The 14,498-nt window shown below is 50.6% G+C and overlaps 2 protein-coding genes across 6 annotated transcripts; both read left to right on the forward strand.

The window, feature by feature from the left end:
* The first annotated feature begins 252 nt into the window (after positions 1–252).
* On the forward strand, positions 253–9,350 carry SLC25A19 (solute carrier family 25 member 19). Of its 5 annotated transcripts, none has more exons than XM_030962334.1 (7): positions 253–260; positions 520–664; positions 1,166–1,321; positions 2,019–2,189; positions 2,984–3,167; positions 4,324–4,454; positions 5,648–9,350. In XM_030962334.1, the coding sequence occupies exons 2-7, from the start codon at positions 539–541 to the stop codon at positions 5,846–5,848; spliced, it is 969 nt and encodes a 322-aa protein (XP_030818194.1). In that variant the 5' UTR covers positions 253–260; positions 520–538; the 3' UTR covers positions 5,849–9,350. The 5 variants fall into 5 exon arrangements, with proteins under 5 accessions (XP_030818194.1, XP_030818193.1, XP_030818195.1 ...); XM_030962333.1 differs by having other exon boundaries at positions 257–411; XM_030962335.1 differs by having other exon boundaries at positions 257–411; positions 4,328–4,454; positions 8,914–9,341.
* An 889-nt stretch (positions 9,351–10,239) lies between these two features.
* Positions 10,240–14,443, forward strand: MIF4GD (MIF4G domain containing). Its single transcript, XM_030962267.1, has 6 exons — positions 10,240–10,374; positions 12,290–12,426; positions 12,586–12,695; positions 12,992–13,147; positions 13,804–13,896; positions 14,020–14,443. The coding sequence occupies exons 2-6, from the start codon at positions 12,345–12,347 to the stop codon at positions 14,245–14,247; spliced, it is 669 nt and encodes a 222-aa protein (XP_030818127.1). The 5' UTR covers positions 10,240–10,374; positions 12,290–12,344; the 3' UTR covers positions 14,248–14,443.
* Positions 14,444–14,498: the final 55 nt, after the last annotated feature.

Here is a 14,498-nt window from a genome sequence, read left to right on the forward strand (position 1 = left end):
TGACCCAGGGAGCTGTCACTGTCCCTGGGGGTGTCTAAGAAAAGACTGGATGTGGCCCTCAGTGCCATGTTCTGGCTGACAGGGTGGTGTTGGCTCGCAGGTTGGACTCCACAGGTTGGACTCCACGGTCTCAGGGCTCGTCCAGCCCCACCGATCCGCGGTTCTGTGAACGCCGCGTCCAACGTGGGCACCGTTCCCGGGACTGCATCTCCCAGCGACCCCCGCGGCGCGCAGGCGCAGTGCGGAGCCCGCGGCAGCGGGTGAGGCGGCGCGGCGGGAGTCGGCCGAGGGCCGGACAGCCCCGGTGCCAGCGGGCTCGGCTCGGGCGCCCCGCTGGTGGCTGCCACTGGCGGGGCTGGGAGCTGCGGGGCAGAGGGAGTGATGCAGAGGGGCATCTGTGTGTCCCGTGGGGTGAGAAGGGAGTTTGGGGTGAGGAGGGGCTGAGTGGGCCTTGGCCTGAGGGGACTGTGGGGTGGAGGTCGGTGAGGGCGCGGCTCACTGCTCTGTGCCCCTGCCCAGGCTGGGACAGCCGGCAGGCATGGTGGGTTACGACCCCGAAGGCAGGTGCGTGTCCACGGCGGAGGCGGCTGCAGCAGGATCAGCGTCTGGCTTGGTCACTCGGGTCCTTGTCAGCCCCTTGGACGTCCTCAAGATCCGCTTTCAGGTACCTCACCCGCGGCGTGCCCGGGGGCCGGGATGAAAGAGCCTGTCAGGCAGCAGAGCTGATCGTGTCCTGGTGAACAGGTCACCTGTGCAGCTAGAGAGCACTGAATCCCTCATCAGGCCTCACCTACGTTGTGTACAGGTTATGCAAGGAAGTAGGGCTATCCTGTGTCCACCACTTCTATTTATACAACTTAACTTGTGTGGGAATGGAATCTTGTGTTTCTCAGAGTTCGTTCTCCTTCTGTTTTTGTGAATGACTTACAGTCTCTGACTGAATTTCACCATCATCCCTCTTGCTTATCTTTGTGTTCATGAACATTTTTATTATTTTAGAGCCCTTCATAAATAACATCCCAGTCAGATCTGAATGTGGTTCTGTGGGAAGACAGAATGTCATTCCTTAGCATTGGTTGGCTGACAGGGTTGTGAATTCCTGAACTGGACACTTGAACCAGTGTTGAAGGGTGAAATTGAAAATATTTTCTCCCCTTTCCTCCAGCTCCAGATCGAGCAGCTCTCCTCCAGAAACCCCACGGCCAAGTACCACGGCATCCTGCAAGCTGTGCAGCGCATTTTCCGGGAGGAGGGCTTGACAGCCTTCTGGAAGGGCCATGTCCCCGCTCAGTTCCTTTCTGTCGGCTTCGGGGCTGTTCAGGTGAGGGCACCAGGCATCACCTGGGCACAATGTGTGTACACAGGACACTGCTCTGCTCCCTCAGACTGTGTTCAGGAGTGGAAAGGTTGTATACCTAAACAAAGCTGCTGAATAATTCCTAAGTTAATATTCCTGAGCTGGCTGAACAGACTGGAGCATAGTGAGACCAAACTGAGCTCTGTCTGTATCTGGTGTCATAGATAAGCTCTCCCTACTCCTGACATTTGGCTTAGTTGCTCATGCCCCAAGCCTGGGCAGTTTTTTGCTTCTAGTCATGCTGTCACCCTAAGGGCTTCTTAGGAAAAAATCAGTGAAGCTGATGAGTGTGTTTTACACAGCACTGTTATGCTTAATTTGTAAACATTAGTGACAGCTTTAGGAGCAGTGGCTGGAAGGCTAAAGGAAAGCGTATCTGTGACATGGCAAACACTATTCTGGAGCCACAGAACATTAAAATGAGTTTTTCACGACTCTAAATGCAAGAATTAGCAGAAGTGTTGGACACCAGAGTATCCCAAGCATTCCCTGGGCTGCTTAGTGATATTTACACGTTGCAGGTTGGGGAGGACTTTTGAAGGACTAGAAGGTGGTAACAAGCGAGGAGGGGTGGAGCTGTTGGTGAAATGAGAGAGAAGTGGGAAACCTGTGTGAGTCATTAGGATCGGCTTCCTGACCCGCGCGCTTTTGTTCCTGCAAGTTCATGACCTTCGAGAGGCTGACGGAGCTGATGCACAACGTCACCTCCTTCCAAGCCCGCGACTCCTTGGTGCACCTGGTGTGCGGGGGCCTGGCTGCCTGCACCGCCTCGGTCGCAGTCCAGCCTGTGGACACGCTGCGCACCCGCTTTGCTGCCCAGGGTGAGCCAAAGGTGAGGCTTAGCGTTCCATGTTGCCATCCATAGCAGTGGCAATATTCCACAGGTCTGAAGGTGCAGGAGGTTTGAAAGCACATACAGCATTGTGGGTTAAAATGAAGGAGTAGGTGCTGTTATGGCCACTGTTTGCTCTGTTGCCAAGTTATCCTTTGTGCTGTGGACACAGCTTTCCTAATTGTGTTTTGGTGCTTCTGATGCAGAAAGGAGAAACTGCCCTTAACAGGATAACTCAGTTTTTTGCTTTGGCTGTTGGCATTTATAGAACCCGCTCCCCAGACTGTTGAACATTGCATTTTTGAAACTTTGCACATGCAGAGAGTCATGTGTAGATAATGATGGGGATGGTACTTGAAACTAGTCACCTTTCACCTGTGCTTCATGTTCTTATTTACACGAGAATTGGTCTCTGCACTAACTATGTCTGTAATAATGGGATAGATTTGTATCAGAGCCATTTCTGTATTTAGCCTGTAATAGAATTACTGTATGTATTATATGAACTGTGTTGCAGGAGTTAAGAACTGTTAAAAGAATAATAATCATGACTGTGATGCAGGTGGTCTCAGGACTCCAGCCCCATGTCTTGTTTCTTTTAAGTCACAAGGGCCTAGCAGAGAGTGCTGTGAGGGTGTGGAAAATCACCTTGCTCATCACTTTGTGCTGAAGACAGTCATTTGTGTTTTGGGCAGTGGGGAATTCCTAAACCCATTACTAGGAAATTACCTGACCTTTGGTTGGCTGTTTTTAAGTTCACTGGAAAGTCACTCAGCCTCTTCCTTGTTGTACAGATTTACCTCAACCTTCGCCATGCAGTGGTGACCATGTACCAGACAGAAGGGCCTTGGACTTTCTACAGAGGTTTGACCCCCACACTCATTGCTATCTTCCCATACGCTGGTCTCCAGTTCTTCTTCTACAACATCCTGCAGCAGTTTTCCAAATGGGTGATTCCAGCTGAAGCAAAGAATGGAGGTAGGAACTTGGGACAGTGATTGTTGCAGTCAGGAGAGAAAGAAGATGAATGCTAGTTTGGGTGACTGATGTAAGCTCTGTTAGTCCTTTCACATTTTTTGATGCAACATCTGAAAAGTGACTCTTATTTCCCACCTCTTATTTTTACCCCTGCATGGAAATGCCAAATTAAGTACAGCAGAGTTTTCAAACAGCTCCCATTGTGCAGTAACTGTGATGGAAGTGGGTAGATGGGAAAGTGAAGTGTCACGGGCCAGGGTGCTCTTTCTTTAACAGTGTCACATTACTGATACTGTGGGAAGACAGTGCTGCCATAATCTTTCTGTTTCATTAGTGCTGTGGGGACAGGACTCTTGGATTTCTGTAGTAAATCTGCCTGCAGATTCCAGCACAGCTGTTAGGGAAGAGGATTCATCTACTCTAATTTAAAGCTGCCAGGCTCTTAATTTGGTATTTTTATGTTGATTTCTAGCTCCATTGTAAGAGAACCTCATCCTGATGCAACCTGCCACCTTGGCAGTGCTAGATACCTGTACTTCCTTGAACAAGAGGGATGCAGCAGCAGCATGACTTTGTTTCTCAATGGAATTTCTTCAGCAGAGAAACTAGACTTTTTCAATGTCTGCATATTTAATTTTAGGTGGCAGAGGCTGATGGTGGTTTTGTGCTGGGACCTCATGTTTGTCAGGAAAAAGTCTAATACAGAACTCATTTCCCACAAGCCTCTGAAATCATCAGGCAGTGTCAGCTTGAGACATTCCAATCCAGAATGCATCAGCCTGAGCAGTCAGGGGTGCAAGATTTCCAGTGACCAGGCTTTTACTGGGGGGACATGAAAACTTTCATTGACTGGCAGCGAGTTGTCTGTGACTGGGGATTGGGGTTTTTTGAGCAGAGCAAAATCCTAAGTCAGTGTAATGGACGAAGAGGAGCTGGTCCTCTGATTCCAATAGACATTGCAAGCCTGAAAAAATACAGCTTGAGATTCTTTGGCTGAAACTATTGCAGAAGAGGTGATGCAACTTCAAAGGACTTTTTTTGACCTTACTTCTTGTGAAAAGTGATTTTTAACTTACCTCTTATGATCTTTAATCAGAATTCCCTGATAATGCTCTTCTTTTCCTCCCTATTATCCTTTGCCCTTTCTGCTTCTCAGCCAGCGTTAGAAACCTTGTCTGTGGCAGCTGTGCTGGAGTGGTCAGCAAAAGCCTCACGTACCCTTTGGATGTGGTCAAAAAGCGACTGCAAGTGGGTGGCTTTGAGCACGCTCGGGCAGCCTTTGGGCAGGTGAGAAATGCTGGAAGTGGTGGATTTTCCTGAGTATGGCTAGTCCAGTGCACTGGAATGCAGTGACCATCCACCAGTGGTACCTGTTGAGTTCATGTTTGGGTTGGGAGCTCCCAGTGAGCACTGGTGTCATTTAATAATGTGAATTTATACATGAACCTACAGGGTTTATTTTATGATAGCTCCCAGGAGAGACCTGTCCCACATACCTGTGCTCTGGCTTGTCATCCCTCCCCATCCACTGTGTCTTGGAGCTAGGGATGAGTCAGGCAGGCAAAGGGCTTTTGATTTACTTTACTTTTCTAGTTGCAGCTTGGTTTTTCTGATTCAGAACCAAATTACTAGCAGAGGATGACACTGGCTCTGTGCTGGGGTCACATGGCTGTCAGGCTTCTCTTCTGCAGTTACTATTTTGACACAAGAAATAGGCACCAAGTGTTCAACATGTGTTTTATGTATGAGAATAGCCTGAAATTCAAAACAAATTAAATACTCTGGTGTTCTTTAGCACCATTGTTACCACCTTGAAATACACTTGAAGACAAACATAGATCTTTCAAGGAATTCTTTTTTTTTTCCATGAAATGTGGAAATTTTCTATTTTCCTTAAAATTCCTGAGATCTGAAAAGGAAATCAGTCTGTACCCTAAGAAACTCTGGAATAGGATTTTGATGTCTCAGCCCATTGCATTGGATGCTTTTCCTCTTGCAGTAAGATACAGAATTTGTTCTTATTATTGATGCATCTCAAGATGTTAAAACTACACAGTGTAACATGACAACATGCAGACAGCTAATTTGGAGACTTCTAAGTGTAGCTGTGTTTGCTTTCTGTCAGAAAACTCAACATTTTTTCCTTCTTAGACAGTGAAGGGGATAGAAAACAGCAACTATGCAACCTGAAATAATGACTTCACAAACCTCTTTAAAGTCAGGCTGGTGTTGCATGCAGAGGTTTTACAGCCATTTTACAGTGAATGATGTGCATAAACCATTGCTGATGCTGTACATTTCCTTTATCTTGCTCTCTCTAAACTCTCTCTGAAAGTTTCAGTTAGTTATTATATTATCCAGAAAGGCATCTCCAGGCTGCATGTCAAGATAATGTTTCTGGGTATAGTTTGGAGATCTTTGTGGTTTTTTCCAGTTGTCCTGAAGTTTTCTTGTTTAACCTTGTTGCATTTCTCTCCCAGGTACGGACATATGGGGGTTTCCTGGACTGTGTGAGGCAGATCATGCGAGAGGAGGGCCCAGGTGGGTTCTTCAAGGGCCTCTCTCCCAGCTTGCTGAAGGCTGCCTTCTCCTCTGGCCTCATCTTCTTTTGGTATGAGCTGTTCTGCAGCCTCCTGTGCACCATGAAGAGCCCCAAGAGCACGAAGAGGAAGGAAGGCTGAAAGGGACGTGTGTGGCTGCCTGCTGTTCTCCTCAGGAGGGGAGGCTGATGGCCTTGCTCTGTCACGAGCATGTTGGAAATGTCAGGGCTTCCCAGAGCTCCCCCAGCCTGTGGGGAATCACCTCCTGGGACCAAGCAGAAGGAGAAGGCAACTGCAGTTCTGCTGGAGACACTGAACTACTTGGCTGGGAGACATTCAACAGAGCACTTTCCTTCTGTCTCATCTCATATCAGTGCACATTTAGTGGTGAGAGGGGGAACAAACAGACCATTCCATAGCAATTCCTGTGCTCTGGAAAGGCACCCAATAAAGTGGGTGAATCCCTGAGCTTGCCCTGGATCCCAGAGAGGGGATTCTTGCCCAGCCTAGTGCTGCTTAACCAACCAGACACCAATCCTAGCACTGCATCTGCACAGCTTTATTCCTTTGCTCAGTGCCTGCTGTTTGCACCAGACTCTTGTCTCAGTGTTGCGCAGGTCGCTCTGTCCTGCTGGTGTAAAGTCAGGTAAAGCCACATAAATGCACAGACCTTCAGTTTTCCTTTCCTTTACTGTCAGCTGCTGCTTCTTGGTCACCACTTGCTAGCTGAGCATTCTCTGTCATCTTAAACACAGCATCTTCTCTGATCATGCTGGATCAGATTTGTTTCTCCTTTAACTCCAGTGAACTTGATTGTATGCTGAATTCCCTTTTCTCTTCCTGGGTGTCTGGCCATACATCTCTTAGGGATTTCAATGCCTCACTCACACTTTTTACAAGCAAACTTGCATATTAAGAGCCCCATTCTGAGGGGATTCAACACACAAACTAATTTTTTACTTCAGGGTGCTTTGCTTCAAAGCAGTGAGTAAACAAATGCTGTATAGCGTTAAGAAATAATTATTCTAAGCTGGAATAATGAAGGGAAAGTCCTGCGGAAACTAGTAATTTTTTTATCATTATTTATTTAACAGCACCTCTGAATGTGTTTCTGTATTTCTGTAGTGGTCTCAAAATATTTCAGAACCTCAGTCCTGCATTGGTGCTAGCAGATGAAAATGTTGTGACAAGATTTGCTGAAGTGAAAGGAATGAACATGGGAATTGGTTGGCTGAGCGTGGTGTTTCACATGGATGACTGAATTAGAGATGGAAAAGTGTTTTTGTGGAGTTTCAAAGGTTTTATGAGTGGTTAAAAAAACCAACAAAACAACCTACCAACAACTCTGATTTATGTAACAGTGGAAAAGAGGAAAATTACTTTCTTCCTCCTCTTCTATTCTGTGTTTTTTCAAGCCTAGCAGGGTGTGGCTGGACTGTGTGGAAGGCAGAGTTCCCAGCCCTGCCATACAAAAGCACGTTAGTCATCTGCAAGGGGTGGATAAGGCAGAGCACTGCAGTTATTTGGAGGATGGTTTGATGGTTTTTAACACAAAGCTTTTCCCAGCTCTTTTGCAGTATTCAGGGTGTTAATCCCAAATGGTCTGGCCAGATTCCAGCGTGACCAATTCCATTCCATTGACGAAACTTCTGGCAATTTTGAGCATATCAGCATTGCTCACTTATTCTGAGCTATTGTGAGAGGCTGTTTTTAAAAAACAGCTGTTTCACTGGTGGCTGAGGTATCTGGAGAAATTCCTTGCAAGCCCAGGCTGAATAACTTTATGTCTGCTATGGGTTTGAGATCTTGGAGTACAAAGTGGCCTGCACATGACAGAGCTGTGTAAAATTAAGTTCATTGAGCAGTGTCAGTGTCAGGCAGGAGGCTGATATGTGAGTCTTAAAGAGGGAGAGAGAGCTGCATATACTCTAAAAATGGCCATTTTGTTTAAGCAGAAAATGCAGGAAATGTGGAGTTTCTCCAAGTGCCTCAATCCTATTGTCATTTTCCTGTGTTATTAGGCTCTTCTGAGATTTCCTCAGAATATTCTTAACAATGTTTAGCCTTTGTTTATTGTTCACCTGTTCTTGGAAAGACATGGTAAGGAGTAATGAACTCAGCCTCATTATATCCTTCTGAGGGAGAGAAATGTCTCTTTTCAAAACAGACACAAACAGGTTGGCTTTGTTACTGTCTTTTGTTGCTGGTGAGAGGAATGCCGTCATGGTTAGCAGGGACAGGCCAGAGCAGAAAATATTTGGTGCTGACCTAGGCTTCCTTAGGAAATGGGGACTCATCCATCCTGTCTCAACATTACAAGACTTGTTTTCCATTTTCTGTCAAATAGCTGCTGTCAAACTGCACAAAATAGGGGGAAACTGGTTGGGAACTCAGCAGCCAGAAAGAGCAGGAAGATCTCACTCTGTTAAGATGATGTTCCTCGAGGGTGCTGTGGAGTTTGAGGTGATGCTGGTATGGGCAGCTTGGCTGCTCCACAGAGAGGGCAGCACTGGAGAATATGGAGCAGCTCTTCCTCTCTGGGGTCGTTTTTTCCTCCACTCTGCATTAACTGAGCTTGCCTCCGCCCAGCAGATGGCAAAGCTGGAGTTTAAGTTGTGCCTGTCTGGCCCAGGCTGTGGAAGAGACACTCCCTGGTCGGAGGCCTTTAGGCTGTGAGTCACAAATGTTACAGGCCCATAAAGGCATCTGGGCTTCCAGTGAGAGGGAGAGAGATGTGACAACCTCAGCAATATTAGGAGCTGCATCCAACAATCACTTCTTCACCTCTGATCAGCAGCATCTGTCCTCATAGATTTCTCAAGTGCACTTTGCTGGGGAAAGCACTGTAAGAGGAGTGTTGATTTCTCTGTGGGATTGAGGCTGAATGAAGCACTAGGAGGACAGGTCTTATTTCTCAAGCTGCTCTGACAAAACACATGCTGTTAGGAGCTAAATCTCTTAGAATTAGAGGAGCAGGAGATGGGAGAGATCTGTAGTCACCTTGTTCTCTGAGGTACTGGGACAGATACGCTCTTGGAAGCTGCTGCTCCCGTTCAGTGTGAAGTGACTCAACATGGCAAATGCCTCACTGTGAGACTTGGCTGATTTTGGCCCTTGGGATTTCTTTCCAAGCTAATCCTATCACCAGGGATTTGCCTGCAGTTCACCTCACAAGCTGTTCAGCAGTTGCATTTGTTTTCTTCTAGTGCCTTTTACCATGAGAACATCCAAAAGCTCCTTAGCAGGCAGAGCGTCGGTGAGCAGTTGTGCCCCAGTCATTTGCAGCTCCACCACGGCACTGAGCCAGCCTCGGACACACAGGTTCTGTGAGGAACACGCTGATTCCTGCAGTGCTGGCTGCCTCACCAAGTTCCTAGGACAGTCCCACTCTCAGGATACTCATCCAGAGCTGCACAGCATCGTTTTTGACAAGAAATCAATGTTTTACAGTCGGAACTGGAATAGATGGTATTTAATTTGGATTTAAATTTCTCTTGTGATGTAGAAACTGTAACAGTGGCATTTTGCTGTGTTGCCAGAGTGGATCTTTTGCAGCTACTGTTTCCTGAAAGCATTCGGCACAACATGTACAGTGTGTGCCTACCTTTAACACAAGGTACATTAAATATTTTGTTACGCAGTGGCTGGCTGCAGTTGATTTATTCCTTTCCTCTTCGTGCCTCTGCTGGACCCTGCAGGAACATCGTGGCCCTCCTGCTGCCTAAAAGGGAGAATAGTCAGGGACCAGAACAGGAGCCATTTGGATTTCCCATGGCTGGCTTGTGGGTGCTCTTCAGCTGTAGGCAGAACTGTACCCTCCCTGCTGGGTATCACTATTGAGAGCTGCACCAAAAGGGATCAGCCAAGGGTGATTTTTGCAGCCCAGTCCCACTGCTGTGTCCTAGAGGGGCATTTAGAGCTGTGGTAGCCAGTCCTGACCGTCACACCCCCGGTGGAATAGTTCAGGCTTTCTTTGTATCCAGCCAGGCCATGCAGTGCTACAGAAAATATTCCCAAACTGTTCATTCTGTACTCCCTCAGCCATTCCCTGGTTTAGCAGCCTGTCTGCTCTGCGGTGAAGACTTTGCCCCCTGTGGGGGTCTTACCTTATGGAATGGTTGAGATTTGAGAGAAAAAAAACTGAAGTGTGTTATACCATGCTCAGCTGTTGTTGCAGTGCGTTGGTTTACTGCCTCTCTTCTTTCCTGACTTTTTTCTACTCATTTTTTAATACCATTGGGCTGCAGCCTGCCCTGGCCCGGAGGGAAGGGCGGAATTCACGCCGTTGTCACCCGTAGAGCGCCGGGACAGCCCCGCGGGGGACCGGGGCAGAGGGGTGAGTGCTGCCCGCGATCCCCCGGTGGGGGAGTCGGAAAAGCCGCGGCCGTGCCCGGGAGGGTGTCGGGGGGCAGCCGGCCGTGCCTGGGGGAGCCCGGGAGTTTCCCGAGGAGCAGCCGGCCGTTCCCGGCGCTTAGCCCGCCGTGCCCCGACGCTCGCAGGCGGTGGCGCTGCCGCAGCTGCCGCCGCTCTCCCGCCCGGCCCGGCCCGGCCCTCCCCCGGCTCGGGCGAGGAAATGACCTAAGAGGAAACCTGGGCCGTGCCGGGAGGGCGCGGGAGGTGCCGGCGATGTCCCGGCGGCCCGAGGACTCGGCGGGGGCGGCCGGCAGGTCGGTGGGGCTGCGCCCGGCTCCCCTGCCCTGCCCGGGGCAGCGCGGGGGCTGCTTTCCCCGGGATCCGCCTCTTCCTCCGTCCGTGGCCCTGGGGCTTGTGCCAGCCGCGGGGCTGGAGCGACGGGAGGCAGCGGCGGGGGTTCCTGGGGGTCCTGTGGTCCAGCTGCCCCGGGCAAGAGGCGTCTCGACGCTGGGGGTTCTACTCGCGGTTCGGCGGGGATCGGATGGGGGCTCCGGGGGCTGGTAGAGCACCTGGGGCAGACGCTATGGGGCGGCAGAGGAGACTCTGCTCTTCTCCCTCTCCTTGCAGTGGCCAGAACTTGTCCAGCCCATATTGCCAGGTGTGACCCTACAGGTCACAGGTGCCTGTGTGATCCACCTGAGCTGGTGCATCACCAGCAGATTGAGGGTGCTGACCCCAACCGAGTCAGCCCCCAGGACGGCTCGTCTAGCCGGGGCCAGTGGCAGAGGAGCAGTCGGTACCCGCAGGTGCCCCATGTCACCCACTGCCACCAGCCCTTCCGATAAGGTGGTGCTGGCAGGAGGGTCTCTAGTGCAGGCGAGACCTGGCTGGCTCGGTGTTCACACGCTGTGGTTTGCTCTGGCAGGGTTATTTGGCTCAGCAGCTCAAAGCAGCCGTGGCCATCCCAGGGAGCCGAGGAACGGAAGCTCCGGGAGAGGGGCCGGGCGGCGGCACAGACGCTGCCAGACGGGCTCGGGCGCTTCTCGCTGGGCTGCGTGAGGCGCTGTGCTCTCGCCAGGGTCCTGCTGCGTGGAGATGCTGCCGGTGGGACACGGGGCTGCTGGTGATCTCGGGCTGCTCCACTGGCAGTGCAGCATGGCATCAGTGCAGATGCAGAGAGAGGAGAGGTCAGCTAGGAAGGTGTTTGCCAACCAGGCACGGAGGGCACCCAGCTGCTTGTGAATCCACCAGGGAAAGAAACCTCAGTGTCAGTCCCAGGGTAGGTGAGAGCTTTGGCTGCAAGAGCAGTGTCGGCAGGTGGTCACCCCCTGGGGTGCTCTCTGCTCTGAGTCACTCTTGTGCTGTATGTGAGGGGACTGCCCACAGTACCTGTCCCATGCCCCTAAAGGCTCTTGGGCTGTGATCTGGGTAGGGACCTGTTTGCAGAGAGGGGTGAGTAATGGCCGAGGAATTTCGACGAGCTGGCAAAACTCATTTGGCCGATTGCCTTCTCCTGTTTGTACTGCCGGTCTGGCCAGCCCTGCATTTCCATCCATCAGATCCTGTGTGAATCAAAGCAAGCCCTTCCTCTCTGTGCTGTGCGTACCCTCTTGCTGTCTTCACTGTATCATGAAGCAGAAGAAAATCAATCTAGAGACTAGTTAGGAGCTCTGCTGGTGCTGCAGAGCAGTGCTTGACCGCAGAGGGATGAGAGAGATGGGAGCTGTTGCTCTTGGGGATTTGGCTGCTGAGTTTGCCGTGTCGAGCTGGGAGCTGAGGAAGCCTGGCTGTGGTGCAGGAGAGGTGCTCTAGTGAGTGTGTGTTGGATGCTTTTGTACTGGCTTTGATTCTTCCCAGATTTTTGTATGAAAGCTGCTGAATTTGTGTTTAAAGGGCCCAAGGGAGCAGTGTGTGCCTTCCTGTGATACAACCACATATATTTTGGGTCTGCTTTGCCTGTAACATATTCCTCGTATCAGAAAAATATAAAGGCTCTGAAGTTCTCTTATCAGCTGGTAGGAGACAAGGCTTTAAAAGACGTGGGAATGTGCAAATGAGGACTTGCATAGATCTAGAGGTAGAGTTGGTGCTCTAATAAAAGAGGAGTTTCTTTGGGGTGGGGAGCTGTCAGGAAACAGCCTGTACTTCAACACTACCTGGAATGTGCCGAACGGGAAATAGGTGAAGGTTTGCCTCTGTCCAACTAAGCTCTGCGTGCTCCTTCCCCAGGGACTGTCACTAGCTCATCCATTGCCCTGACTCTTGCCCTTGGAGGAAACCCGTCATGGGGGAAACAGGCAAAGAAGAGTACAAAATACAGTCCTTCGACTCCGAGACTCAGAAGCTGCTGAAAACAGCCCTGAAAGGTCAGCAGGTTTTTATGAGCTCCTCTGCCACGCACGGCTTCTGCATCATTTAATGTGACTCTACTGGGCCCTGCACAGACCTTGGCTGCTTTCCAGGTACCTCAAAGCAATCAGGGGCCAAAGAGGGCTGGGTCCTAATAGCATTCCTCTTCTCTGCAGACCCCAGTAATGTGGACCTGGAGAAAGTGGCCAATATTATAGTGGACCAGTCCCTCAAAGACTCTGTGTTCAGCAAGGAGGCTGGGCGCATCTGCTACACCATCATCCAGGTGAGAGCTCATATCTGGACAGTGAAACACCTGGGCTGTTGTGTGGCTTGTCCCTGGGCTGGGCCAGGAAGGGCTTTGCCCCAGTCACGTGCTCTGACCCCTTACCCATCTCTCCTGTCCTGCCACTTGCCCAATGCAGTGGCAGCATCCAGAAGAGCAGTGGGCCAGCACAGGCAGCAAGTTGCAGCTTTTCTGCCTCTTTGGGAATCACAGAAGGGTCTCTGTGTGGTACTGCATCCCCCTGCCCCACTGGCACCCCTGTTTCATCCCTCCATCCTGTTTTTGTGGGCTTATAGGCGGAGAGCAAACAAGTTGGCCAGAGCATCTTCCGGAGGAGCCTGCTGAACCGGCTGCAGCAGGAGTACAAGGACAGGGAGGAGCTGCGCACCCGCTCACTCCAGGCCTGGATCTGCTACGTCACCTTCATCTGCAACATCTTTGACTACCTGAGGGTAGGGAGCTGGAGCAGCCAGCTGCTGCTGTCTGGAGTGCCAGGAGGGCCTGGGCATCCCAGGACACCAGAGCAGGGGTGGTGGGTCAGTGTTGTTCAGAGCCCCAGGGCCATGGGGGCCAGAGCTGGTTCTTTGCACAAGGATGCTGACAGAGCTGGTGCTTTCTACAGGCTTAGAGAGGCAGAGCAAGTCTTCAGGAACAGTCACAAAGCCTCAGCTTCCTCATTTTGTACCTGGTGTTTGAAAACCCCTGATTTGCCTGATCCCACATGTCCCAGATTGGACTGCTTCAGTTGCTGTGGGGTTTGCTGATAGAGTTTGGCTTCAGGCCTTTGTGCAGTGTGTGAACTTTGAATTCCTGCTTGGAGATGTGAAAATGATGCAAGTAGAGCTGCAGGCAGGAAAAATACTGTGGGAACAAGTGTATTTCCCATGACTACCTCCTTACATTTAAAAATAGATGGTTTTTACATCATTTGTTCAGCTCCTCTGGTTCCTGGAGACTCAAATGTCTGATCTCTGATGAAAATCCCACTAACACAGCACAACTAAATTCTGCTCCCTTCTCCTTTGGAGAGCAGCAAGGGAATAACTATTTAAAATAGCTGCAGACTCCCTTCTGGCCCCAGGCTGACAATGCTCCACTCTCCTTGCAGGTGAACAACATGCCCATGATGGCTCTGGTGAACCCGGTGTACGACTGCCTGTTCCGGCTGGCACAGCCCGACAGCCTGCAGAAGGAAGAGGAGGTGAGTGCAGGGAGAGCTGCTGATGTGCCTGTTGTCCTGCCAAGGACCTGTAAAAAGCACAGCCCGGGGGGTGCAGAGGAGCCTCCACTGCTTTGTGCTCAGCCACTGCTCTTCCTTCTGAAGGTGGACTGCTTGGTCCTGCAGCTCCACCGCATCGGTGAGCAGCTGGAGAAGATGAATTCCCAGCGGATGGACGAGCTCTTCTCCCTGCTCCGAGATGGTTTCCTTCTGCAGGAGGGGCTCAGCTCCCTGTCCCAGCTCCTGCTGCTGGAGATCATCGAGTTCCGGGCTGCTGAGTGGAAGATGACGGACGCTGCCCAGAAATATTATTACAGTGAAGTGACAGATTAACCTCCCGAGGCAGAGGAATCCCCAGCACCTTCACCAGCAGGCTTTGTACCAATTTGGAATTTTTCACATTAATTTTCTAGCACTCCCTGTAAATAGGATTTATACTGGCTAGAGCCTCTCTGCACCTACTGTCAGATGCAGCTGGTGCTGGTCTGACTTTGGAGGTTCAGAGCAGTGGGAAGGGCACACTTTACCCAGCAAAGTTCTCCCACTGATTTTGTCTTAATATTGGGCTGCTGTCAGCAAAGGGC

The sequence above is a fragment of the Camarhynchus parvulus genome, chromosome 18 (genome assembly GCF_901933205.1).
Source record: "Camarhynchus parvulus chromosome 18, STF_HiC, whole genome shotgun sequence".
NCBI classification, from domain to species: Eukaryota; Metazoa; Chordata; class Aves; order Passeriformes; family Thraupidae; genus Camarhynchus; species Camarhynchus parvulus.